The sequence below is a fragment of the Mesoplodon densirostris genome, chromosome 10, assembly GCF_025265405.1.
Source record: "Mesoplodon densirostris isolate mMesDen1 chromosome 10, mMesDen1 primary haplotype, whole genome shotgun sequence".
NCBI lineage: Eukaryota > Metazoa > Chordata > Mammalia > Artiodactyla > Ziphiidae > Mesoplodon > Mesoplodon densirostris.
In genome coordinates, this window is record NC_082670.1 from 61,708,549 (window position 1) to 61,735,242 (window position 26,694).

The following is a 26,694-nucleotide window of genomic DNA, read 5'->3' on the forward strand; positions in this document are numbered from 1 at the left end:
CACAGAGGAGGAATTGGAGCTTTGCTGAAGACCTTGGCCTGGACAGAGCCAGGGGAGCTGAAGCCAGAAGGTGGGTGAGTCACAGAAAAAGGGGACGCCTCTCCCAGGCTGGGCCAGACTCTCTTGTGTCCTTCTCTGAGGCTGTTTGGAGGCAGGATGGAGAGGCCAAAGGTGATGGTGAGAATCCATTGTCCTGTCATTGCCTAGGGTAGGGAAGGGGGCCAGGGAGCCTGCAGAAGACCACCTGGTTTGGGCAGGCCCCGTCCTAACTCTAGAGCAATGGAGGCCCCCAGACTGTTCTACTAGCTCTTTCCTGCCCCGTGGTAGTGGTGGAGTAGGTGGGCTCACATGCACGTGAGCAATTGGACAAACCAGCCCACTTGCCCAAGCTCCCTCCGCCTCCACCCCCACCCACGCTACCCATTAGTGCACACACCGGTCAGCAATGCGAGGAAGCCCTTAAAGAAGTGGCCTGCACAGGTCCTGTCAATGGGCTTACAATGTCTGGGCAGGCACGGGGCATGTCTCATTGACCTTGTGGCCTCATCACTCTGGAGAGGGTGTAGCTTGAGGAGAGTCAGAGCAGGATCCTCTCAAGTACACAATGCAGAACAGGGGCCCTGGCTTCCCAGCCCTGAGGATGGAAGAGATACCGGAAAGTAGAGATGAGGGAGCCAGGCCCAACTGCGAGAAGCGGAAGTGGCCCAGGTCTGCAGGCAAGCATCCTGGGCCTCATCTCAGGAAGTGGGTTTCAGGCTGTAGGGCACACAGACTCACCCCAGCAGTAAAAAGAGGATGGTTGTACCACCTTTGAGCAGAAGCCACGCTCTGGCAAGGATGGCAGTCACTGTGATGTCAAGCTGCTGCCTTGGACAAGTGCAGGCCTCTCCCCATCTCAGTGGATGATCTCATCACCCACCTGATCCCACACACAGGATATGTGGCAGTCATTCTTGGCCCCTTTTCTCTCTCACTCCCATTATCCATCAGCAAGTCTTGTCAATTCCACCCTTTAGCTCCACCTCCAATCAGTTCCTCTCACTTGAATCCCAGTGCCCTTCACCTCTTTCCTAACCCCTGCGCGAGTTTCCTAGTTGAGCTCCCTGATGCCGCTTGCCTCTCCCCAGTCTGCTGTCTCACAGCAACAAGAGTGATCTCAGTAGAACATACAGCTGACCACCACACACCCAGCTTCAGACCCTTGAGGGCCCTCCTACTCTCCTCAGAATAAAGTTTAAATTCCTTAATGTTGCCTACAAATCCATTTATGATCTGGCCCTTGCCTAGCAGCTTCCTCAACTCCCTGAGTTCCACCCCTGAACTTCTTTCATTTCCTCCCATTTGCAGTGCTCTTTCCCAGCTTTAGCACAATGGGGTCCCTCTGCATGGAGTGCCCTTTTTCTTTCACCCCTGGCTTACTCCTACTCATTCTTTTTTTTTTTCACTTAAAAAATGGAAGTATAATTTATATACAGTAAGATTCACCCTTTATGGTGTACAGTTCTGTGAGTTTCGACAAATCCATACAGTTTTGTGACCACCACCACAATCAAGATGTAGAAGAGTTCCATCACCCCAAGAAATCCCACCGTGCTCCTCTGGAGCCAACACTAGCTCCCATCACCAGCTCCTGATAACCAGTGATCTGTTTTCTGGTTTGCATTTTCTATAACGGATATCCTCTAAATGGAATCATTCATTATGTATATGTAGCCCTTTGAGAATGGTTTCTTTTATCCAGCATAATGCATTTGACATTCATCTGTGCTGTCGTGTGTATCACTAGTCTGTTTCATCTTTATTGCTGAGAGTATGCTGTATATAGATGTACCACAATTTATCTTTTTATCAGTAGAAAGGACATTTGGGTTTTTTCCAGTTTTTGGAGATTATGAATAAAGCTGCTCATACAGGGTTTTGTAGGCACAAACGTTCTCATTTCACTTGGAATAACACCTAGTTGTGGGACTGATGTATGTGTTACTTTTTAAGAAACTGCCAAACTGTTTTTCAAGGCTGCTATACTGGTTTGTATTCCTGTTGCGATACATGAGAAGTTGCTCTACATCCTCACCCGCACTCACGTGGTTCGTTCACCTGTTTGTTCGTTCATTCAACATCTTGACATTCTACTAAGTGTGTAGTGGTATTGCACTGTAGTTTTAATTTCCACTTCCTTGATGGTTAATGACGGTGAGTCTATTCATTCTTCTAAATCTCTGCTTGGTCTTCACTTCTGCCAAAAACCCACTGTACTCGCTTTCTCTGTAGACTGGTTAAGTTCCTGTCCTTTGTGGTTCCATGACAACAAACAGTTTCTCCACCTTGACCGTAGCCCACTAAACTGCAATTGTTTTCCTGTTCTCGCCTTGCTCAACAATGGTCACACACACACGGTTGTGAGCTCCGCGAGGGCGGAAGCTGCATCTTCCTTTGGTATCTCCAGCTCCTAGCACAGACCTGAAACAGAATCTTTATACAATAAATATTAAATGAACGAATTAATAAATGCTGAACAAATTAGAGAATGGGCAGATGAAAGTAAATAGGAAGAAGCTTTTGCAATGAGACGGGCCTGGCTGTGCCAATTAACTTTTTCTCTATCGGTCCGCACACTAAAGTCCTCTCAGTAAAGGAAACACTGCCGTGCGAACGTTTACGAGGATGACGACTCGACGGCACCCTTTAAGGGACGCAAAGCGGAAGAGGCGGGCCGGAAGTGGAAGTGCGGCAGAGAGTTAGCGGCGTCTCAGTTGCCATGGAGACTGGAAGGGGAGAGCGGCAGTCCGCAGAGTCTGAGTCCTACGCCTCCGCTGGGGCGACGTGGACGCCAAACCCGCGTCCGACCCGGATCCGCAGCCCCAGCCAGTCCTCCCTCGCCTACTCCGAGTCTTTCTACCATGGCTTCGGTGGTCGGCCCCGCCGCGTCTCGCCGCTCACGCTCCGGCCGCTCCCCGAGCCGCACCCGCTGCGCCTGCGCCCCACCTCGCTGCGCACCCAAGACATCTCTTACTTGCTCACCGGCGTCTTTCGCAACTTGTATACCGCCGAGGTGATTGGCGAGGAGGTGAGTGCGAGTTTGATCAAGGCCCGCGGCAGCGAGGATGCTCGGCACGAGGAGTTCGTGGACCAGCTGCAGCAGGTAACACGACCCCGGCGTCCCGCGCGCTTCTCGTGCTCACCCGAGGCGCGGCGGCGTCACCGCGTCTGCGGCCGTGCGGGCGACCCAGGGCGCGACTCAGCCACTCGACAAGAGTCAGCCCCTGTTGGGTGCCAGGCACTGGGGATACAGTTGGAAAAGAGCAGACCAAGTCCATGCCGCCGTATATCCGACATTCTAGTGGGAGGACACTCTACACACGCGCTTAGGCGAATACACACATTCTACACACATAACGGCATATATCGCTAGCACGTATCTTTATTTCCCTACACGCATACACACATTATATATTACATATATAAATGAAACGACGAGGGCAGAAAGCTGAATAGTTGTTCCCTGGAGATGATAAAGTCACGTCCGCTTTGGGGTGCCTGCCCTTGTGTCACAAACCACAATCTTAATCGAGGCATTCATGCCCAGATTTTAGGAAGCACGCCCAGGCTCTAACAGCAACTCTGCTTCCTTATCTGTATAAGGAGGAAAGCAGCTGACTTGAGTCCTCTCTGCTGAGGCTGACTGCTAAGCAGACCATACGGCCCACAGCTCCCTTCAAGGAGTCTCAGCTGTGTGCTTTCAAGCAGCTGAGATCAACTCTGAAAGGGCTGACAGCTGGAGGCTCTCAGCTCACTATGCTCCCTGCAGCCAGGTAGCACGTCCTTCCTTGAAGGGGGTCTGGGTGACACAACCCTTTGTCTGTCACAGGTGGTGTGTTAACTCATATTTGGTATTTCAGAGGTTAGATGGCAGCTCTCTTTACTGTGAAGCCAGTAGTCAGGAGATGGGGTTTCAGACTTGGTTCTGTAATTGACTTTACTATGAAAGCTTTAAGCCATTTCCTTCTGTGGGTCTCGGAGTTCAGATCTGTCTGGTTAGACCAGATGGTCTCTGCAGTTCTGTGACTGTTCTGTGCTTCACGGGAAGCCCTGATGCTGGGGTGGGATTCAATAAAGCTGTGTGATCTCACCATATTTCTGTGCATCTGATCACCCACCTGCCAGATTCGGGAGCTCTATAAGCAGCGGCTGGATGAAGTTGAAATGTTGGAGAGACATATCATTCAGGCCCGCGCACGGGCCCTTGCGGAGAAAGAGCGGGCCATGCACCAGGCCGAAGTACAGGTCCTTGAGCCGTTCATCAAGATGCCTCCAGGTGTGTATGATGAGCTCCTCTATGCCCTTCACCCTGACTCCCCAGTTGTTAATGTATCACTGTGTTTGCTTCATTACTTCTCTAGTCTTTTTCTGAACATCTGGAGAGTGAGTTGCAGATATGTTGTTTCATTACTGCAAAACACTCCAGTGTGCATGTCTTCAAAACAGGGACACTTGCCTACATAACCAGCACACAACCCCCTAAGCCAGGAAATCAGCAATGATGCAGCGTTAACCTCCACTTCACAGATGGCATGCAGGTTTCACCTGCTGTCCCACGGTGTCCCTTTCTCCTCTTTGGTCTAGGATCCTGTCTAGGAAGTCATGTTACATGTCATTGTCATGTCTCATTTTCAGAATTTTCATTTGGCACAGTTCTTTGAACTGTTCCTGTCTTTCATGTTCTTGACTGTTGGGTTTTTCCCCAATTTTAAAAAATTATGGTAAACTACACATAACATAAAATTTACCCTCGTAACCATTTTTAAGCATACAGTTCTGTGGTATTAAATACATTCATAATCTTGTACAAACATCGTCACCATCCATCTCCGTAACTCTTTTCATCTTGTAAAACTGAAACTCTATGCCCATGAAACAATAACTTCCCATTCCCTGCCTTGCCCCAGCCCCTGGCAACCACCATTCTACTTTCTGTCTCTGTAATTTTTTTTTTAAGTTACCATTCTGACCATTTATTTAATTTAATTAATTAATTTATTTACTTTTGGCTGCGTTGGGTCTTTGTTGCTGCATGTAGGCTTTCTCTGTTTGCGGTGAGCGGGAGCTACTCCTCGTTGCGGTGCTCAGGCTTCTCATTGCGGTGGCTTTCTCGTTATGGAGCATGGGCCCTAGGTGTGTGGGCTTCAGTAGTTGTGGCTCGCCAGCTCTAGAGCGCAGGCTCAGTAGTTGTAGTGCATGGGCTTAGTTGCTCCGCGGCATGTGGGATCTTCCCAGACCAGGGCTCGAACCCGTGTCCCCTGCATTGGCAGGCGGATTCTTAACCTCTGCACCACCAGGGAAGTCCCTATAATTTTTTTTCTTAATTTAAGATTTTTTTCTGATGTGGACCACTTTTAAAGTCTTTATTGAATTTTTTACAATATGGCTTCTGTGTTATGTCTTGGTTATTTGGCGGAGAGGCATATGGGATCTCAGCTCCCCGACCAGGGATCAAACCTGCACACCCTGCATTGGAAGGTGAAGTCTTAACCACTGGACTGCCAGGGAAGTCCCTTGTCTCTATAATTTTGACTACTCTAAGCACCTCATATAAGTGAAATCATACAGTATTTGTCTTTTTGCAACTGGCTTATTTCACTTAGCATAATATCCTCAGGGTTCATCCATGTTGTAGCCTATGTCAGAATTTCCTTCCTTATAGACTGAATAATATTACATTGTAGGTACGTACCACATTTTGCTTTTCCATTCATCAGTTGATGAACTCTTGGGTTGCTTCCTGGTGTTAGCTGTTCTGAATAATGCTGCTCTGAACATGGTTATACAAATATCTCTTTGAGACCCTGCTTTCAGTTCTTTGGGGTTTATACCCAGAAGTGGAATTGCTAGATCTTATAGTAGTTCTATTTTTAATTTTTTTGAGGAATCACCATACTGTTTTCCACAGTGCCTGTGTCATTTTTACATGCCCACCAACAGTGCTCGAGGATTCCCATTTCTCTACATCCTCACCAATGCTATTTTCTGGTTTTTCGGTGTGTGGTTTTGTTTTTGTTTTTTGCAGTACGCGGACCTCTCACTGCTGCGGCCTCTCCCGTTGCGGAGCACAGGCTCCGGACGCTCAGGCTCAGCGGCCATGGCTCACGGACCCAGCCGCTCCGCGGCATGTGGGATCCTCCCAGACCGGGGCACGAACCTGTGTCTCCTGCATCGGCAGGCGGACTCTCAACCATTGCGCCACCAGGGAAGCCCCCGGTGTGTGTTTTTTGTTTTTTGTTTTTGAGTGTAGCCATCCCGATGGGTGTGAGGTGATAGCTCACTGTGGTTTTGATTTGCATTTCCCTGATCATTAGTGATGTTGAGTGTCTTTTCATATGCCTATTTGCCATTTGTGTATCTTCTTTGGAGAAATATGTTTTCAAGCCCATTTTAAAAAATTTACTGGGGTATAGTTGATTTACAATATTGTGTTAGTTTTAAGTGTACAACAAAATGAATCTGTTATACATATACACATATCCACCCTTTTGTAGATTCTTTTCCCATATAGGCCATTACAGTATTAATAGAGTTCCCCGTGCTATACAGTAGGTCCTTATTAGTTATCTATTTTATATATAGTAGTGTGTATATGTCAATCCCAATCTCCCCCTTTTCCCTCTCCCCTTACCCCCCAGTAACCATAAGTTTATTTCCTATATCTATAACTCGATTTCTGTTTTGTAGATAAGTTAATTTGTAATCTTTTTTTAGATTCCACTTATAAATGATGTCATATGATATTTGTCTTTCTCTTTCTGACTTACTTCACTCAGTATGACAGTCTCTAGGTCCATCCATGTTGCTGCAAATAGCATTATTTTGTCCTTTTTTATGCCTGAGTAATATTCCATTGTATATATGTACCACATCTTCTTTATCCATTCCTCTGTTAATGGACATTTAGGTTGCTTCCATGTCCTGGCTATTGTAAATAGAGCTTCAGTGAACATTGGGTGTGCGTATATTTTCGAATTATGGTTTTCTCTGGATATATGCCCAGGAGTGGGATTGCTGGATCATATGGTAGCTCTATTTTTAGTTTTTTAAGGAATTTCCATACTGTTCTCCATAGTGGCTGTACCAGTTTACATTCCCACTAACAGTGTAGGAGGGTTCCCTTTCCCCTACACCCTCTCCAGCATTTATTGTTTGTCGACATTTTGAAGATGGCCATTCTGGCCAGTGTGATGTAATACCTCATTGTAGTTTTGATTTGTATTTCTGTAATAGTTAGTGATGTTGAGCACCTTTTCACGTGCTTTTTAACCATCTGTATATTTTCTTTGGAGAAATGTCTGTTTAGATGTCCCACCCATTTTTTTTTTTTCAGTACGCGGGCCTCTCACTGCCGAGGCCTCTCCCGTCACGGAGCACAGGCTCTACACGTGCAGGCTCAGTGGCCATGGCTCATGGGCCCAGCCGCTCCACGGCATGTGGGATCTTCCCGGACCGGGGCACGAACCCGTGTCCCCTGCATCGGCAGGTGGACTCTCAGCCACTGTGCCACCAGGGAAGCCCCCACCCATTTTTTGATTGGGTTGTTTGCTTTTTTTGATATTGAGCTGCATAAATTGTATATTTTGGAGATTAATCCCTTGGCAGTTGCTTCATTTGAAAATATTTTCTCCCATTCTGAGGGTTGTCTTCGTTTTGTTTATGGTTTCCTTTGCTGTGCAAAAGCTTCTAAGTTTAATTAGGTCCCATTTGTTTATTTTTGTTTTTATTTTCATTACTCTAGGAGGTGGATCAAAAAGATCTTTCTGCGATTTGTGTCGAAGAGTGTTCTGTCTATGTTTTCCTCTAAGAGTTTTATAGTATCTGGCCTTACATTTAGGTCTTTAATCCAATTTGAGTTTATTTTTGTGTATGGTGTTAGGGTGTGTTCTAATTTCATTCTTTTACGTGTAGCTGTCCATTTTTCCCAGTACCATTTATTGAAGAGACTGTCTTTTCTCCATTGTATATTCTTGCCTCCTTTGTCCTAGATTAGATGACCATAGGTGCATGGGTTTATCTCTGGATTTTCTATCCTGTTCCATTGATCTGTATTTGTTTTTGTGCCAGTACCATACTGTTTTGATGACTGTGGCTTTGTAGTATAGTCTGAAGTCAGGGAGCCTGATTCCTCCAGCTCCATTTTTCTTTCTCAAGATTGCTTTGACTATTCATGGTCTTTTGTGTTTCCATACAAATTGTAAAGGTTTTTTTTTTTTTCTTTTTGTGGTATGCGGGCCTCTTACTGTTGTGGCCTCTCCCGTTGCGGAGCACAGACTCCGGACGCGCAGGCCCAGCGGCCATGGCTCACGGGCCCAGCCGCTCCGCGGCATATGGGATCCTCCCAGACCGGGGCACGAACCCGTATCCCCTGCATCGGCAGGCGGACTCCCAACCACTGCGCCACCAGGGAGGCCCTGTAAAGGTTTTTGTTCTAATTCTGTGAAAAATGCTGTTGGTAATTTGATAGGGATTGCATTGAATCTGTAGATTGCTTTGGGTAGTCTAGTCATTTTGACAGTATTGATTCCTCCAATCTAAGAACATGGTATATCTCTCTGTCTTTGTGTCATCCTAATTTCTTTCATCAGTATCTAATAGTTTTCTGAGTATAGTTCTTTTGCCTCCTTAGGTAGGTTTATTCCTAGGTATTTTATTCATTTTTTTGGCTGTGTCTGGGTCTTCACTGCTGTTCATGGACTTTCTCTAGTAGCAGCAAGCGGGGGCTACTCTTCATTGCAGTGCACAGGCTTCTCATTGTGGTGGCTTCTCTTGTTGCAGAGCACAGTAGTTGCAGCACGTGGCTCAGTAGTTGTGGCACATGGGCCCTAGAGTGTGCAGGCTTCAGTAGTTGTGGTGCATGGGCTCTAGAGGGCAGGCTCAGTCATCGTGGCACACAAGTTTAGTTGCTCTGCAGCATGTGGGATCTTCTCGGACCAGGGATCAAACCTGTGTCCCCTGCGTTGGCAGGCATAATCTTAACCACTGTACCACCAGGGAAGTACCATTTTCAAGCCCTTTTTTTTTTTTCCGGTATGTGGGCCTCTCACTGCTGTGGCCTCTCCTGTTGCGGAGCACAGGCTCTGGACGTGCAGGCCCAGCAGCCATGGTTCATGGGCCCAGCCTCTCCGCAGCATGTGGGATCTTCCCGGACCAGGGCACAAACCCATGTCCCCTGCATCGGCAGGCGGACTCTCAACCACTGCGCCACCAGGGAAGCCCCAAGCCCATTTTATTTATTTATTTATTTATTTTTGCGGTGTGCGGGCCTTTCACTGTTGTGGCCTCTCCCGTTGCGGAGCACAGGCTCTGGACGCACAGGCTCAGCGGCCATGGCTCACGGGCCCAGCCACTCCGCGGCACAAGGGATCCTCCCGGACCGGGGCACGAACCCGCGTCCCCAGCGTCGGCAGGCGGACTCTCAACCACTGCGCCACCAGGGAAGCCCTGGGTTGCTGTTTTTAACTTTGATTTACAGAGAGTTTAGAATGTACACCTAAGTAAATAGAATAGTATATGAACTCCCATTTACCCCTAACTCAGGCTTAACACATGGCCATTTCTGTCCCACTTATTTCCCCCCCATGATATTTTAAACAAGTTGCATACATTATATAATTCCACTGTAAATATTTTAGTATGTATCAATAAAAGATAAGAAATGCTTTTGAAAAATAATGACATTATTATTACACTTGAAAATAGCAATAATACATTAATACCAAATATCCTGGAAGTGTTCAAAATCAGACCTGAGTTTTTGTTCCTGTCAGTTGATCTTTGAAAGTTTCCCATGAAGCCATAGATATGAGTTGAGGGAAAAGCACAGGAGCAAAGGACATAGACAGTCTGGACCACCAGTTGATGTAATTAGCATGTGTCTTTTGGATCTGCTCAGGCCTAATCCCAAATATGCCATTTTCCCATTGTACAATGGATTGCTCCTGTGCCCTCCCAATCTTATGACTCAGTGGATCTGATAATACCCAGTCAAGATGAGTAGCTCTGGATGAATAGTCACTCGATGTCCCATAGTCAGTGCTGGGTCTATGCTCAAGCCCTATAGCCCATTTTTCAAATGATGAGTCATTCTCTTTCACAGTAGGCAGAGTTTTGCTCCAGAACCCTGCGTCCGTGTTACAGCTCTCCTACTGGGGCTTTCTAGAGATTCTCTACAATATTCTAATCCACCGTAGATACCTTTGGATTCGTTGCATTTTTGTGTGTCATGTGGCTTTAATGGCAGGGCAGCTTCAGTCATAACCTGGACGTGCCGTACAGCTCTCTCTTGCTTTGAACCCCACTCAAAACTGATAGCCTTTCAGGTCACCTAATAAATGGTTTGGAGCAATATTCCCATGTGTGGAATATGCTGCCTCCAAAATCTAAAGAGTTCTGCCAATTACCACTCTTCTTAGTGGTAGGGGATACAAAATGCACCTAGTCGTCCTTTACTTTAGAGAAGATGTTCTGTCATGCCATTTATTTATTTATTTAATAAATAAATTTATTATTTAGGGATTTAAATTTAAATTCAGGGATTTATTGGATCCCTAAAAATTTCTTCAGTGTGTCAGTGTTGGAGGACAGAGGGAATGAAAAGCACCCACCAAACTGAGAAGGCATCTTGAGAGTGAAAAATGAGGCAGGCAGCTCCATATAATCAGTGGATCAGTGGGTGAGATTGGGATCGGGTGGGCAATGACGCAGAAGCATTCGCAGCTGTACTCCACACCGTAGAGGGGCCATTGGGATAATTTCATAGTTAACCTCGGGTATGGGGCTAGGTGCTTGGAAACAGTACATGCATTCCTAAGTTAAGATTTGTGAATGGGTGGGGCTTCCCTGGTGGCACAGTGGTTGAGAATCTGCCTGCCAATGCAGGGGACACGGGTTCGATCCCTGGTCCGGGAATATCCCACATGCTGCAGAGCAACTAAGCCCATGCACCACAGCTACTGAGCCTGAGTGCCACACTACTGAAGCCCGCATGCCTAGAGCCCATGCTCCGCAACAGGAAAAGCCACCGCAATGAGAAGCCCGCGCACCGCAACGAAGAGTAGCCCCCACTCACTGCAACTAGAGAAACCCCGCGCACAGCAGTGAAGACCCAACACAGCCAAAAATAAATAAATAAAATAAATTTACATTAAAAAAAAAAGATTTGTGAATGGGTAACTAGTCTTGTGGGCACCAGGAATACATCAGGGGAGGTTTTTCATCATTGGGGACTAATAGAGCATAGAGGCTACCTGGTCCTCATGATTATTAGGCAATATCTATTAACTACTAAGCCCTTGATGACAGAGAAGTGATTCACTATGCAGTAAAGTCCTGGGTAGGGTCATTGAAAGGAGAGGAGAAACTGTAAGGGCCCAAGATGGCTGTCAGTCATGCTAACAGCCATACAGTCAGGAGCCTGAATCTTCTAGTCTTACTAAACTACTTACCACTTCATGATCATCAAGTCCAATTAATAAGTCATCAGTATAGTGGACTGGCGTGATGTTGGGCAGAGTGTCAAGACAGCTGAGTTCCCCGCAGGCTCTGTTGGTTAGAGAGCAGGAGAGTTAGCATGCTCTTGGTGAGACAGTGATTGTGTGCTGATGTCCTTCTTACATAAAGGCAAATTGCTTTAAACCATCCTTACCAAGGAGGATAGAGAACACACTTGCCAGACCAATAGTCACATGTCAATGCTAGAAGCTAGCCAGTAAAGATACCACATTCAGTATGGCAGCTGTGATTGGGGCTACCACGTGGTGAAATTTATGGTAGCCCATTATCATCGACTCTGTTTGGCTTCTGCAGGAGCCAGACAGATGAACTAAATAGTTTATGAACCCTTATGTATCCATCACTTAATCCCAACAAAACTATCATCCCTGTATCCTTTAAGTATTTGACAATGGTGCTAATCTCTGCAAGGGGAGAGGGTTGCTTCTGCTGACCTGGAGTGTTCAGCATTCTCAGGTTCATGTACCTCAATGCCTCATTCCAGCTCTTTGAGTCTTACTCTTTTCCTGTCAGGGTACTGACGGTGATACAGGAGACCTGTTGATGCTGTGCATTCAGTCTCCTTTGCTATTCTGCTACCATCAGTTAGATCCCATATCTGATTTTCACACTGTCTGCCCTGCAACTTAGAGGAGAGTCTCATTAGACATTGCTAGAGACTCTGACTTTCACGGTATGCCTTGAGTTGTTAGTTAGTTGACGTGAGCCTATAATTTTCTTCTTTTTGAAAGCTTCCAAAGCAGTTAAAAGCCAGCCAATCCTTATCATTACCATTGCCCCCATACCATTCAGGGGTCATAGCTATCACAAATGCCAACACTTCACCTTTTACCACATCCCAGTTTACCACATATGAGAATCTTAGTTATTTGATGCTATCATACGCCAGGAATTACCAGCAATGGAATCCTTTTTGCCATCTGACTAAAGAGTGATCCAGCTCCAAAATCCTATCCTGATAGTCTTCATTTTAGTCTGGAAGCAATTGTTTTAGCCAGTGTCTCCCAAAAGCAAAGCCTGGATCACATGTTTTCATGCAGGTAATTTATTTGGGAATGTGGTCCAGACAGAAGGTATGCAGAACAAGGGAAGTGGAACAGGGAAGGGAAAGATGATATAAAGGTTTGTCATTCAGTTGGCCTCCACTACAGGTGACACGTGCTCAGTCCCACAGGACCTTTTGAGGAGCCTCATGAAATGGATCTCAGAACCACCAACCGCAAGGAGATGAAAAGGGGAAATATATCTATTGGCTCCTGACCGCTGTTGGACAAGAGCGCCCCCCTAGTGTTAACTCCCTGTCTTAACCAGTCCAGGATGCTGTAACAAAGTACCATAGTGGTGATCATTTTGTAATGTATAAAAATATCGCAGCACTATGTTGTACACCTGAAACTAATATTATAAGTCAACTATACTTCAATAAACAAACAAACAAACAAAATTCCCTGGAAGTCACTTCCGCTGGAGGAGAAGGGGCTTGACACAGTGGGGGGAGGTGCCTCTTTGCCTACGCCTCTGTGGTCAGAAGCAGTCATCAGCTGTATTTGGAGGACAGGGTCCTTTTGGCTCACCCAGGCTCTCACAGACTGTGCAGGATGCCCCAGAAACACATGCACAGATGCCTGCCCTGGGACTGGGAGTGAGGGGTGGGTAGCTGCTAGCATCCTAAGAGCTGAAGTCCACTGCAATTTCCTGTCCAAGCCTTCCCCTGGAAGTTACAAGTCTTCAATAGATGCCATGGTTACAAAACAGTTCCGTTAGACTGATTCTGCCAGTGCACCTTTCGCCTAGGTGGGGAGACAGAGTCCTGGCGCTTTACTCCCCATCTTCCCAGGGTCCTCTCTCTTGACAGTTCTTGACAGTTCTTGACAGGCCTCCCCCTCTGTGGCGTGGCTCTAATGTTCCCCCATGACCAAACACAGGCTCGCGCTTGGCAGCAGCGCCATGCAAATGACGCTGTGCTCCTCTCACCGCAGCACGTCAGGAGGCCCGAGTGATGCTAGCCTTGATTACCTGGTCAGGTTGGTGTCTCCACATTAAATTCGCCATGTTGGATGATAATTGATTAGTGCTTTGTGGAGACGTAGTCCCACATTTGACCAATATCTTTTTTCCTCATCAAAGCTCCATCAGCACTCACTAAAAACTCTTTTCTAAGTCAACCATCTCTCTGGCAATGCTTTCTTAATTTATTTGTTAAGGAAATTGGGTCATTTTTCCTGTACACTTGTCCATAGTCTGGATTTTGCTGATTTCAACATTGTGGTGTCATTTAACCTGTTCTTATGATCCCTGTATTCCTTGCAATTCAGTAGTTAGTTGTAGAGACATTATGAGGTTTAAGTTCAATTTGGGCGGCAGAAGGGGAAAGACCAGTTCATAGATGGTGCTGTGCACTCCCTTCAGGAGGTGCATGATGTCTCTGTTTTCGTGATATTGCCAGTCTTTGCCCAGATCTGTTGTTTCATTCGGGGTTATAAATTATAATGAAATGCTAATGATACTGAAATACTTCTATAAAGAGAAACTCTTCAGCAACTACTTTGATTACTCCAAGATAGGAGCAGAATTAATTCTTTCCCCTTATCTGCCAGTTTTTAAAATAATGAGTTGGTTTCCCTAACATCTGCCAACGATGACTAATGAAGTTTGGTTAGTTGGTTTTTAATATCATTATGACCTCATAGGTTTCATAACTACAATTGTATTTATTCTTATTGATGCTTGAACTGTCCCATCTTTGGCCAATTGGAACATTTTCAAGTTGACCCCTGACTCTTTTGATACAACATTGGTTGTCTGTGATAACTTCCTTACTTTCTGGAATAGCCAGATGTTCCAGGTTCATCTTGTGTATTTATTGCCCCAGACCTGGAATCAGCCGTTTCTCTGAGAAGCGCTGGTTCCTTTATTCCGCCCCCCTGCCAAAGTTTTTGATCTATCCTCCTACATCCCTGAAAATCATCATTTTCCAGGTTAGTAGGGACAGTGCTTTTAGGGTTGGGAGACCTGACATATCTGTGGCCTGGAGGGAGGGAGAAGTGGAAGATACAGTGGCTTCGGAAAGCATTACACTCATGGGGTCCTGCTGAGGACAAGAGGATGGGTAAGATGCTTTGCATATGTTATTCCACTGAATCCTTCCAACAGCCCTGCGAGGTAGGTTTTCTCTCCATTTTACAGGTATAGGAGCTGAGAGAGGAACTCAAGTAACTTCCCTAAATTCCCACAGCTCAGAAGGGCTGGGACCCAGATTTGAACTTGTTTCTGCTGTCAAAGCCCATCTCTTTCTTCTCTCAAGAGGAGGAGGAAGGGCTGTTGTCCAGGCACAGTGTCACACGGGTGTAGATGACTTCCCCTCAGGTGTGGCTCTGAGTGTGAGGCCCCATGCCATGTTAGGTCTGCCCCCTCTGAGGCTCAGCCCCATTAGACAGTGAACACTCAGTGTAGAATCCATATCTCCACCTATTACCCCTTCTCTGCAGCAGAGTCATGTAGCTGCCAGGCCCCCTCCCTCAGTCGTGGATTTAGGCAGAGATTACTGGTAGCAGATTCTCAGGAAGATTTATTGGTTGCCTGATATCCACTGAGTCCTTGGAGTCTGATACTGTCCCTGTCTTTGGAAGGATTCTTTTGGCTAGAGATCAGGGGAGATTAAGTAATTATTTGTTTGTTTATTTTTAATGAAAGTGGAATAAAACATTGAGAACTGGGAAACGAACATCAGCCAGGAGACTTTCCCAGTGACCTTCATTTTATGTTTTTACCCAAGATAATATTAAGTTGTAATCAGACATTATCCGCCCTGGTTTCTCAGCCTTCTGCTGGCAATGCTTCTCTTTTTTATTTCAAAAGTAGCAGAAGTAGAGACCTTAATCAAGTTCCCTGGACATCCCTCTGATCTCTGCTTCTCAGGGCAGGGCGAGGTGACCCAAGAACCCCTTTTATAACTTGGATGATTGGGGCTTCCCTGGTGGCACAGTGGTTGAGTGTCTGCCTGTTGATGCAGGGGACACGGGTTCGTGCCCCGGTCCGGGAAGATCCCACATGCCGTGGTCAGCTGGGCCCGTGAGCCATGGCTGCTGAGCCTGCGCATCCGGAGCCTGTGCTCCGCAATGGGAGAGGCCACAACAGTGAGAGGCCCGCGTACCGCAAACAAACAAAAAGACAAACAAACAAAAATAACTTGGGTGATTGATGGTAAGGACATTCCCCTGAAATATTTGTTATTTGAGGCACAGAAGCAGACTTTCTCTGTTTGCTGTTACAAATGTCACATGGTGGAAAACATGCATAAATTCTCCAGACAGAGGAAGAAAGATCAGAATTCAGCAGAACGTCCTGTTCTTTTGTTCCCTTCCCTTGCTGGTATCTTATCTGTATTATCTTTTGGGGAATGGAGCAGCCAACCCCTTGCAGAGCCGTGCTCAGGAGCAGGGTCCATGTAGGAAGCCCACCCTTCCCAGGTGGAAGAAGATGGTCACGAGGCCAGTTCAGGGTGCCCAAGGCTCACATGGTCCATGGACCAGGCCTGATGTGGAGAGAAACTTCCCAAAGACCTGATAAGAAACTGCCACGCCCACCCTCAGACACAGCACTGAACTGTCCACACCCTGGGGGAGGACCGTGGGAGTAATGGTATCCAAAGACAGAGGATACATCTCCTTGCAGCATGGCCTTTGCCCTTTTTCTGGAAACTTTATTTTATCTTTTAATATCTCAAATAGGCCATCACCAAAGTACTCGGGAACTGGGCTGGACTGTGTCAGCTGGCATTGCTGCCACTCCCTGGTGAGGTCTCTGCATTGCAGAGGAGGGGCCAGGGATCCACATTTTCCCAGAAAGACCTTTTACCTGTGGTTCCGGGATCGGTCACTGATGAGAGGCTCTTGGTGAGTTTTGGAAGGGGAGGCCTCTGTTCTCCAGAAGCAGTAGCAGGCAGATGACCGAGCAGCTGTGAGTTTCAGAGCAGAGTCCACATCACATCCTGAGAGCCCCCTGCTTCAGTGCTGCTGGCTGAAGTTGTTAATGATGAATCCCTTGACCTCTCTCCCACTTTGTAATCCCCTGCGTTCAACAAGGGCCCTCGCGCCTTTTTTTGGCCGTGCCGCGTGACTTGTGGGATCTCAGTTCCCCAACCAGGGATTGAACCTGTGTCCTTGGCAGTGAAAGCGCAGAGTCCTAACCACTGGACTGCCAGGGAATTCCCTTAACCCCTTTGTATATGGTATACGTAGAGTAATTCCTGTTTTCCTTGTCAAAACGACTATTACAGTAATAGGCCAAATTTCAAAGTTCTTAAATTAACATATTTGATGGAAGAAACATGTGCTCTTCACTTGTCTCACCTGTACCTTTGGTTATAGGGAACCTCCGGAGGGAAAGGCCATTTAAAGGCACCATGTTGGTTAATGGAGCAAGCAGTAAAGTTTGAAAACTTTCAAGTCTTCCATTCATCCTGTTTACTCCTTAATTTTTATCAAAGTAGTCGTGTACATGGTTGAAAAAAAAATCAAATCGTTTCTAATGAAATATAAAAGGCCCCCACCTACGTATGTCATTACACATTTGTGCAAACCCATAGACTACACAACACCAAGAGTGAACCCTAATGTAAACTGCGGGCTTCATGTGACAATGATGTGTCAGTGTAGGATCATCAGTTGTAACAAATGTACCATCCATGGAGGACGTTGATAATGGGGGAGGCTCTGCATGTGGTGGGGGGAAGTGGGTATATGGGAAATCTCTGTACCTTCCCCTCAATTTTGCTGCAAACCTACCACTGCTCTAAAAAAGTCTATTGAAAAATCCTCCACCTCACCTCTCCCAACTTCAGTCTGCTTGTCAGAAATGGCCATTTTTAGCTCTAATTCTTCTGGAAACCTCTAAATAACACATCTTTTCTACTGTTTCCTGGCTCATCAACCATAGATAATATCAACTTCCCACTCTATTAAATGAGATTTCCTCTCATGTGTCTGCCAGTCGGTTGGGGGTTGGCTGATCTAGCTGGGCTTGGCTGGCTAGATCAGTGTCCAGCTGTGGGTCCAGCTGAACTTGGCTCCCTACTGCAGGTTGGGCTCAGGCCTGCTCCACGTGGACTCCTGCTGAGGTCCAGGATGAAGGCGCAGGAGCTCTTCTCAGGATGATGGCAAAGGCACAAGAGGGGAGGCTCAGCTGCACGAGCACCTTTCAAAATCCTGCCAGCCTTTCATGGTCAAAGCACATCACATGGCCAAAGTCAAGGGTGAAGAAGTGGGCTCTGTCCCTAGTAGCAGGAACTAAACACTCACATGACAGGGGGCGTGGATACAGAGAAGAGTAAAGAATTGGGGCCACTCATCAAGCTACCCTGTTTCTCCTAACTCTGTTTTGTTATAGACCTCTCTGCAAGTAACTGTATTTTAGCTCAAATAATACCACCACACAGCCTTGCCCAATGGTTGGCCTCTTTTAAGTGGCCAACTTAAATACTTGCTGGTTAGTTTCTTAAATCTCAAAATGACCACAGGGTTCTAAGAATTTTGTTAGGTGGTTTAGGCTTGGAGGATGAAGAAAGTTTGGGTGTAGTTTCTTTGACGTCAGTGTGCCTTGAAACACCTTTTCTCATTCTCTTCTGTGTAGTGAAGACCATCTTCAGGTGGTGTGTGGACAACGAGTTGCTACAGAAGCATCATTTGATCTGCCCGAATGATTACTACAGCGATCCGGTGCCCTTTTGCTCTGCACCTAAAGGTAATGCCTCTGTGCTCTCTTTGTGCTCTCTTCGAGCCTCTGATACCATTCCAGGGAAGTTCTGTAGTAGCGGGACCACACCAGCCACCTTTGCTGCTATTTCCTTATTCATAGATGTTTTTTTCCACTTTTCTTGAACTTGGTAGTGGCTCTTGGGAGGGTCAGCTCTGAGCGTGCCACTTCCTCACTAGCTCCCTAACATGTACAAGATATAAGTCTCAGCTCCTCAATGCGGAATCTGACTCTCTAGTGCGTTGCCCAACAACAAGATGTGAAAATGTTTAGAAATGGAGTTGAATGAACCAAGAGAGGGAGGGTCTGAAGACATATGAGCCAGGGAGCAAGTTTCTGATGGAGTCAGAACACGGACCTAGGGGTTCTGCATACCCCTTACAGGCCAAGAGCAACTTTGAGTGTGGAGGGAAGTTTGGGTAGGGAGGCGGAGAAGGATGTGTGTGTGATACTGGGCCAGTTTTCTGTGCTGTGGAGGCAAGATCTCCTGAGAATGAGTGGAGTGGGAGGCTGTGTTGTGGGCTTAAGCAGCAAGGTAGAATTTCAGAAGAGCCGCCATGTAGATCCTGCGGCCAGACATCGGGATGGCGGCCTAGTGGTGCCAGGCTCCAAAGACGAGCTTGTCAGCAGCCCCAGTCAGTGGGACTCTGATGATCTCTGGGGGACCGGAGCTGAGAAGGCATCTGGGTTGGGAGGACTGGGATCCAGAGAATTGAGGGTGCTGACGAGGAAAGAGTTCCACTGACGGCCTGGGCCATGCAGAGAAGTGAGGCCAGAAAGAGATAGCAGAACCAAGTGCCATGGGGTACTCGGCTACTTAGTATTTTATTTTGTTTTATTTTATTTTTATTTTTATTATCATTTTTGGCCTCACTGCGTGGCATGCGGGATCTTAGTTCACCAACCAGGGATGGAACCTGTGCCCCCTGCTGTGGAAGCATGGGGTCGCAACCACTGGACCGCCAGGGAAGTCCCAAGCCACCTAGTATTTTAAAGTTGGCTGGACACTCAGTATCTTAGGCAGATCAGTAAGGATGGATTTAACATGTATTGAGGATTTACCTGGCACTGTGCTAGGAAATGTGATGGTACCAGTTTCACTGCATTTCTGCTAGCAATATTGAATGTTCTCGGGCTTCCCTGGTGGCGCAGTGGTTGAGAGTCCGCCTGCCGATGCAGGGGACATGGGTTCGTGCCCCGGTCTGGGAGGATCCCACATGCCACAGAGCGGCTGGGCCCGTGAGCCATGGCCGCTGAGCCTGCGCGTCCGGAGCCTGTGCTCCGCAACGGGAGAGGCCACAACAGTGAGAGGCCCGCGTACCGCAAAAAAAAAAAAAAATTCTCATTTAACCTTTTGGAGATGATCTTATAGGTATAAAAAGCTAATACAAACTTTGATTTGTCATGTGAACCTTTTAAAAAGCATGTTCACATATGACATATGTGTACATGCGTGTGCATGACAACGGTCCACTCATGTTCTTGACCATGTTTGGCAACTGGACAAATATATGAACACTCTAGTCCTGAGTCTCGAGGATGCAAAGTAAGTTCCAGGAGTAATTGATACACTGAAGGGCAAGTACATCTGGGGTAGGAAATATGAACATTTAGGGGGAAAAGCATATCAAGCTAACTGTGCCTTTGGTGGTTTCATGAAGTCATCTTGGAAGCGTCCACCTCGTCACCTTGGTGTAGTAACTTATTTTTTTTCCTGGTGCCGAAGGTGTCTTTGTCCCTGGATATTCAAAACTGACATTTAGTTGTGAGAAGCGTTCTGTCCCAAAGAAAGAGCTGACCAAGAAGCTTGCCTGCAGGAAGATGCCCTCTCAGTCTGAAGAGGAGACAGACTACACCACGGACAGCCGGACGTGGGACTCATCTTTTAAGGCCAAACTCAGATCCAGAGCAACTGTCGAGGTGAGTGCTGAAGTCTGTGAGTGTGTGGTCAGTGAGGCAGGGCGATGACAAGGGGGAAGGGGCTCCTGGTGACACACGACGCTGTGATGAAGCCCCAGCAAAATAGAGAGGAGGGTGTCCTTGGCCACGTGTGGATCGTGAAGTCGGCAAGATACCAACACACACAGCCCCCCTGCTTGTCCTTGACGCTATCCTTTTCTCGTGTTTCAAAGAAAACAGGTTCACCGAAGAATAAAAACTGGATGAACCATTTACGTGTGCCCCAGAGGCCACAGGAGCGGCTTCTGCTCGCCAGGATGGAGAGTCGGAACCGCTTTCTGAAAAACCCTCGCTTTTTCCCTCCTAACACTCCGTTTGGAGGCAAGTCTCTTCTCTTTCCTCCCAAGACGCCAGCACTGATAGGAGAATTCCAGGATGGAGAGCTGGAAGAGAGGTGTGTTTTTTCCTGACTCGTATTCTCAGAAAATCTGACCCTGAAGAGGAAAACTCAGAAGGTCCTGAGTCTGCTTTGGCTTCTGGAGGATCCTAGACGTTTGGGGGCGGGGTGTCAGTATCCGAATAGAGCAGGGCTTCGGGGCTGCCCTCAGGCGTGGTCTTTGGACACCTCCAGAGTCCTGGGTTGTACTCTTCTGACCTGCCAGAGTCTTGAGGAATAGGGATTAGTGTTGGCCCTTGTTTATATCTGAATGGTCTGGATCAAATGGAAGACATTTCTATAGCCGTGTGCTCCTTACATTAAATTCATGTGTCTTGGATAATAAAAATGTTTAAAATCTGTGTAATGACAAATAATTAGTATAAATCGTGATTTTTCTTTAAGAGAGTGCCTTTGGCTATATTTCAGTAATTGTCCGTACGAAGGGAATGAGTTGCTTCACTGGTTCATAATTTTAATGGACTTAAAACTATTCATGTTTCTTTATTAAATATCTTTTTATTAAGAAAAATCAGAAAAGATTTGCCAAGAAAACTAGCACCTATATTAACCCAATTAACGTATTAGTGTTTAAGCTTCCAGAGTTTTTCCTATGCATATTGAAAAGGAAATATGTAGCTATATGTGTTTTCACAAAGATTCGATCTTGCTGTAAAACTATTTTGTGACCTGCTTTAACAACAACAAAAGCCAACAGATGACACATTGCCAATCTCTTTGATGGCTTGGATGTGTTTGTTTTCCATGAATCAGTCACATGGATGAAACTAACAGCCTTTCTCACCCTCTCTTGCCCTCCCACAGTTGTGCTGATACTCCAGTGTTTCTAGCTAAGCCCTCAATCGCGTTTTTCACAGATTATGAAGTTGGACCAGTTTATGAGGTAGGACTCTGGTTTCTTTACAGATCCCACTCTGCTTCCTTATTTTTAAAAAGTCTTTGCTGTGAAATTTTAAAACCATACACACACACACACACACACACACACACACACACACACACAGGCCATACACAAAACTAGGGAAAAGACTGTAAAGAACACTTATGTGCCCACCACCCAGCTTCAACAGTTACCTACATTCTGAAAATCTGGTTTCATCTGTTATCCTCACAACTTCACGTATGTGTGTCTTTGTGCACATGCATTCACTGGAGTATTTTAAGGAAAAGCTTAGATAGCATGTCATTCTTCAGTTAATACTTTAGTGAGTATCTCTAACAGATAAGGCCTATTAAAGAATAACCATCATCATACCCAGCAATATTAACAGTGATTCCTTAATATCAACCAATATCCATCCACATCTGATTTTTAGCTATTTTTTTAAAAGTCAATTTATAATTGGTTTCTTTGAGTCAGAATTCAAACATTGCATTTGGTTAAAGTATCTCTTATTTCTCCCTTAGTTTATAATTGCTGCTCCATCCTTTTCTTTTTTAAAATGCCATTTATTTGTAGAAGAAACTGTAATTTCTTGTATTCTGGATTTGGCTAATTGCTTTATTTTTTGTTTTTTTTAATTTAATTTTTATTTTATATTAGAGAACAGTTGATTTACAATGTTGTATCAGTTTCAGGTGTACAGCAAAGTGATTCAGTTATACGTATACCTACATACATTCTTTGTCAGATTCTTTTCCCATATAGGTTATTATAGAATACTGAGTAGAGTTCCCTGTGTTATACAGTAGGTCCTTGTTGATTATCTGTTTTATATGTAGTAATGTATATATGTTATATCCCAAACTCCTAATTTATCCCTCCTCCCACCTGTTCCCTTTGATAACCGTAAGTTTGTTTTCGAAGTCTGTGAGTCTGTTTCTGTTTTGTATATAAGTTCATTTGTATCATTTTTTAAACAATCCACCTGTAAGTGATACCATATGATACTTGTCTTTCTCTGTCTGACTTACTTCACTTAGTTTGATAAACTTTATGTACATCCATGTTGCTGCAAATGGCATTCTTTCATTCTTTTTTATGGCTGAGTCATATTCCATTCTATATAGGTACCATATCTTCTTTATCCATTCATCTATTGATGGACATTTAGGTTGCTTTCATGTCTTGGCTATTGTAAATAGTGCTGCAGTGAACATTAGGGTGCATATATCTTTTCGAATTATGGTTTTCTCCAGATATATGCCCAGCAGCAGGATTGGTGGATTATATGGTAGTTCTATTTAGTTTTAAGGAACCTCGATACTATTCTCCATAATGATATTACCAATTACATTCCCACCAACAGTGTAGGAGGGTTCCCTTTTCTCCGCACCCTCTCCAGCATTTATTGTTTGTAGAGTTTTTGATGAAGGCCATTCTGACTGGTTGTAGTTTCGATTTGCATTTCTCTAATAATTAGTGATGTGGAACATCTTTTCATGTGCTTTTTGGCCATCTGTATGTCTTCTTTGGAGAAATGTCTATTTAGATCTTCTGCCCATTTTTTTATTTGGTTTTTTTTTTTTTTATATTGAGCTGCATGAGCTGTTTGTATATTTTGGAGATTAATCCCTTGTCGGTCTCATAATTTGCAAATATTTTCTCCCATTCTGTGGGTTGTCTTTTTGTTTTGTTTATGGTTTCCTTTGCTGTGCAGAAGCTTTTAAGTTTAATTAGGTCCCACTTGTTTATTTTTGTTTTTATTTCCATTACTCTAGGAGGTGGATTGAAAAAGATATTGCTGCAATTCATGTCAAAGAGTGTCCTGCCTGTGTTTTCCTCTAAGAGTTTTATAGTATCAGGCCTTACATTTAGGTCTTTAATCCATTTTGAGTTTATTTTTGTGTATGGTGTTAGAGAGTGTTCTAATTTCATTTTTTACCTGTAGCTGTCCATTTTTCCCAGCACCATTTATTGAAAAGGCTGTCCTTTCTCCACTGTATGTTCTTGCCTCCCTTGTCATAGAGTAATTTACCATAGGTGTGTGGGTTTATTTCTGGGTTTTCCATCCTGTTCATTGATCTATATTTCTGTTTTTGTGCCGATACCAAACTGTTTTGATTACTGTAGCTTTGTATTATAGTCTGAAGTCAGGGAGTCTGATTCCTCCAGCTCTGTTTTTCTTTCTCAGGATTGCTTTGGCTATTCAGGGTCTTTTGTGTCTCCATACAAATTGTAAAGTTTTTTGTTCTAATTCTGTGAAAAATGCCATTGGTGATTTAATAAGGATTGCATCGAATCTGTAGATTGCCTTAGGTAGTATAGTCATTTTGACAATATCAATTCTTCTAATCAAGGAACATGGGTGTATCTTTCCATCTGTTTGTGTCATCTGCAATTCCTTTCATCAGCATCCTATAGTTTTCAGAGTACAGGTGTTTTGCCTCCTTAGGCAGGTTTATCCCTAGGTATTTTATTCTTTTTGATGTGATGGTAAGTGGGATTGTTTCCTTAATTTCTCTTTCTGATATTTTGTTGTTAATGTATAGCAATGCAAGAGATTTCTGTGTAATAATTTTGTTTCCTACAACCTTACCGAATTCGCTGATGAGCTCTAGTAGTTTTCTCGTAGCATCTTTAGGCTCTTCTGTGTATAGTACCATGTCATCTGCAAACAGTGACAGTTTTTCTTCTTTGCCAATTTGGATTCCTTTTATTTCTTTTTCTTCTCTGATTGCCATGGCTAGGACTTCTAAAACTATGTTGAATAATGGTGGTGAGAATGGACCTCCTTGTCTTGTTTCTGATCTTAGAGGAAATGTTTTCAGTTTTTCAACGTTGAGTATGATGTTAGCTGTGGGTTTGTCATATGGCCTTTTTTATGTTGAGGTGAGTTCCCTCTATGCCCACTTTCTGGAAAGTCTTTATCATAAATGAGTGTTGAATTTTGTCAGAAGCTTTTTCTGCATCTATTGTGATGATCATATGGTTTTTATTCTTCAATTTGTTGATGTGGTATATCACACTGACTGATTTGTGGGTATTGAAAAATCCTCGCATCCCTGGGATAAATCCCACTTGATCATGATGTATGATCCTTTTAATGTATTGTTGGATTTGGTTTCTAGTATTTTGTTGATAATTTTTGCATCCATGTTCATCAGTGATATTGGCCTGTAATTTTCTTTTTTTGTAGTATCTTTGTCTGGTTTTGGTATCAGGGTGATGGTGGCCTCATAGAATGAGTTTAGGAGTATTCCTTCCTCTGCAATTTTTTGGAAGAGTTTCAGAAGGACAGGCGTTAAGTCTTTAAATGTTTAATAGAATTCGCCTGTGAAGCCATCTGGTCCTGGACTTTTGTTTGTTGGAAGTTTTTAAACTACAGCTTCAATTTCAGTACTTGTGATTTGTCTGTTCATATTTTCTATTTCTTCCTGGTTCAGTCTTGGAAGGTTGTACCTTTCTAAGAATTTGTCCATTTCTTCTAGGTTGTGTATTTTATTGGCATATAGATGCTTGTAGTAGTCTCTTATGATCCTTTGTATTTCTGTGGTGTCCGTTGTCACTTCTCCTTCTTCATTTCTAATTTTATTGATTTGAGCCCTCTCCCTTTTTTTCTTGATGAGTCTGGTTAAAGGTTTATCAGTTTTGTTTATCTTTTCAAAGAATTGACTTTTTTGTTTCATTGATCTTTTCTATTGTTTTCTTCATCTCTATTTCGTTTATTTCTGCTCTGATCTTTATGATTTCTTTCCTTCAACTAACTTTGGTTTTTATAAAAAAAAATTTATTTATTTATTTATTTTTTGGCTGTGTCGGGTCTTAGTTGTGGCACGTGGGGTCTTCATTGCAGCATGTGGGATCTTTCATTGCAGTGCGTGGGATCTTCATTGTGGCGCACAGGCTTCTTTCCAGTTGTGGCATGCAGGTTTTCTCTCTCTAGTTGTGGTGCGTGGGCTCCAGGGTATGTGGGCTCTGTAATTGTGGTGTGTGGGCTTAGTTGCCCTGCTGCATGTGGGATCTTACTTCCCCCACCAGGGATCGAACCCATGTCCTCTGCATTGGAAGGCAGTTTCTTTACCACTGGGCCACTAGGGAAGTCCCTAACTTTGGGTTTTGCTTGTTCTTCTTTCTCTAGTTGCTTTAAGCACAATGTTAGGATGTTTATTTGAGATTTTTCTTCTTTCCTGAGGTAAGAGTGTATTGCTGTAAACTTCCCTCTTAAAAGTGCTTTTGCTGCATCCCATAGGCTTTGGACCATTGTGTTTTCATTTTCATTGGTCTCTAGGTAGTTCTTTATTTCCTCTCTGATTTCTTCAGTGAACTATTGATTGTTTAGTAACATATTGTTTAACCTCCATGTGTTTGTGTTTTTTAGTTTTTTTCTTGTCATTGATTTCTAATCTCATAGTGGAACAGCTGTATTTCTCTGTCGTCTCATTTTGTCTAACTTTCTGTGTTTGTGGCCTCCATTCCTCAGGCTGCAGGATTATAGTTCTTCTTGCCTCTGGTGTCTGCCCCCTGGTGTGTGAGGTTGGTCCAGGGTCTTGTGCAGGCTTCCTGGTGGGAGGGACTGGTGCCTGCCCACTGGTGGGTGGAGCTGGGTCTTGTCCCTCTGGTGGGCTGGCTCGTGTCAAAATGTGTGTTTATAAGCAGCTGTGGGGTCAGGATGTCTTTAGGCAGCCTGTCTTCTGATGGGTGGGCCTGTGTTCCCACCCTGTTGGTTGTTTGGCCTGAGGTGTCCCAGCACTGGAGAAGTGCAGGCTGTTTGGTGATGTCAGGTCTCAGTGCCAAAATGGCAACCTCTGGGAGAGCTCATGCTGATGGGTATTCCCTGGGGCATCCGCCACCTGTGTCCTTGCCTCCACAGTGAGCCATAGCTGACCCCCACCTCCCCAAGAGACCCTCAAGACCCACAGGTGGGTCTGGCCCAGGCTCCTATGGAGTTACTGCTTTGCCCTGAGTCCCAGTGCATGTGAAACCTTGTGTGCGCCCTCCAAGAGTGGAGTCTCAGTTTCCCCCAATCCTGTGGAGCTCCTGCACTCAAGCCCCACTGGCCTTCAAAGCCAAATGCTCTGGGGGCTCCTCCTCCTGATGCCAGATGCCCAGTCTGGGGAGCCTGACGTGGGGCTTGGAACTCTCATTCCTA

General features: G+C 45.0%; 1 protein-coding gene across 3 annotated transcripts in view; it reads left to right on the forward strand.

The window, feature by feature from the left end:
• The first annotated feature begins 2,554 nt into the window (after nucleotides 1-2,554).
• Nucleotides 2,555-26,694, forward strand: part of DLEC1 (DLEC1 cilia and flagella associated protein) — an 87,093-nt gene continuing 62,953 nt past the window's right edge. For all 3 annotated transcript variants that reach the window (XM_060110389.1, XM_060110387.1, XM_060110388.1), the window contains exons 1-6: nucleotides 2,555-3,142; nucleotides 4,165-4,315; nucleotides 18,184-18,294; nucleotides 20,033-20,226; nucleotides 20,439-20,659; nucleotides 21,467-21,545. In XM_060110389.1, the coding sequence (XP_059966372.1) occupies nucleotides 2,759-3,142; nucleotides 4,165-4,315; nucleotides 18,184-18,294; nucleotides 20,033-20,226; nucleotides 20,439-20,659; nucleotides 21,467-21,545 (1,140 nt within the window). In that variant the 5' untranslated portion in view covers nucleotides 2,555-2,758. The remainder of the gene's footprint in view (nucleotides 3,143-4,164; nucleotides 4,316-18,183; nucleotides 18,295-20,032; nucleotides 20,227-20,438; nucleotides 20,660-21,466; nucleotides 21,546-26,694) is intronic.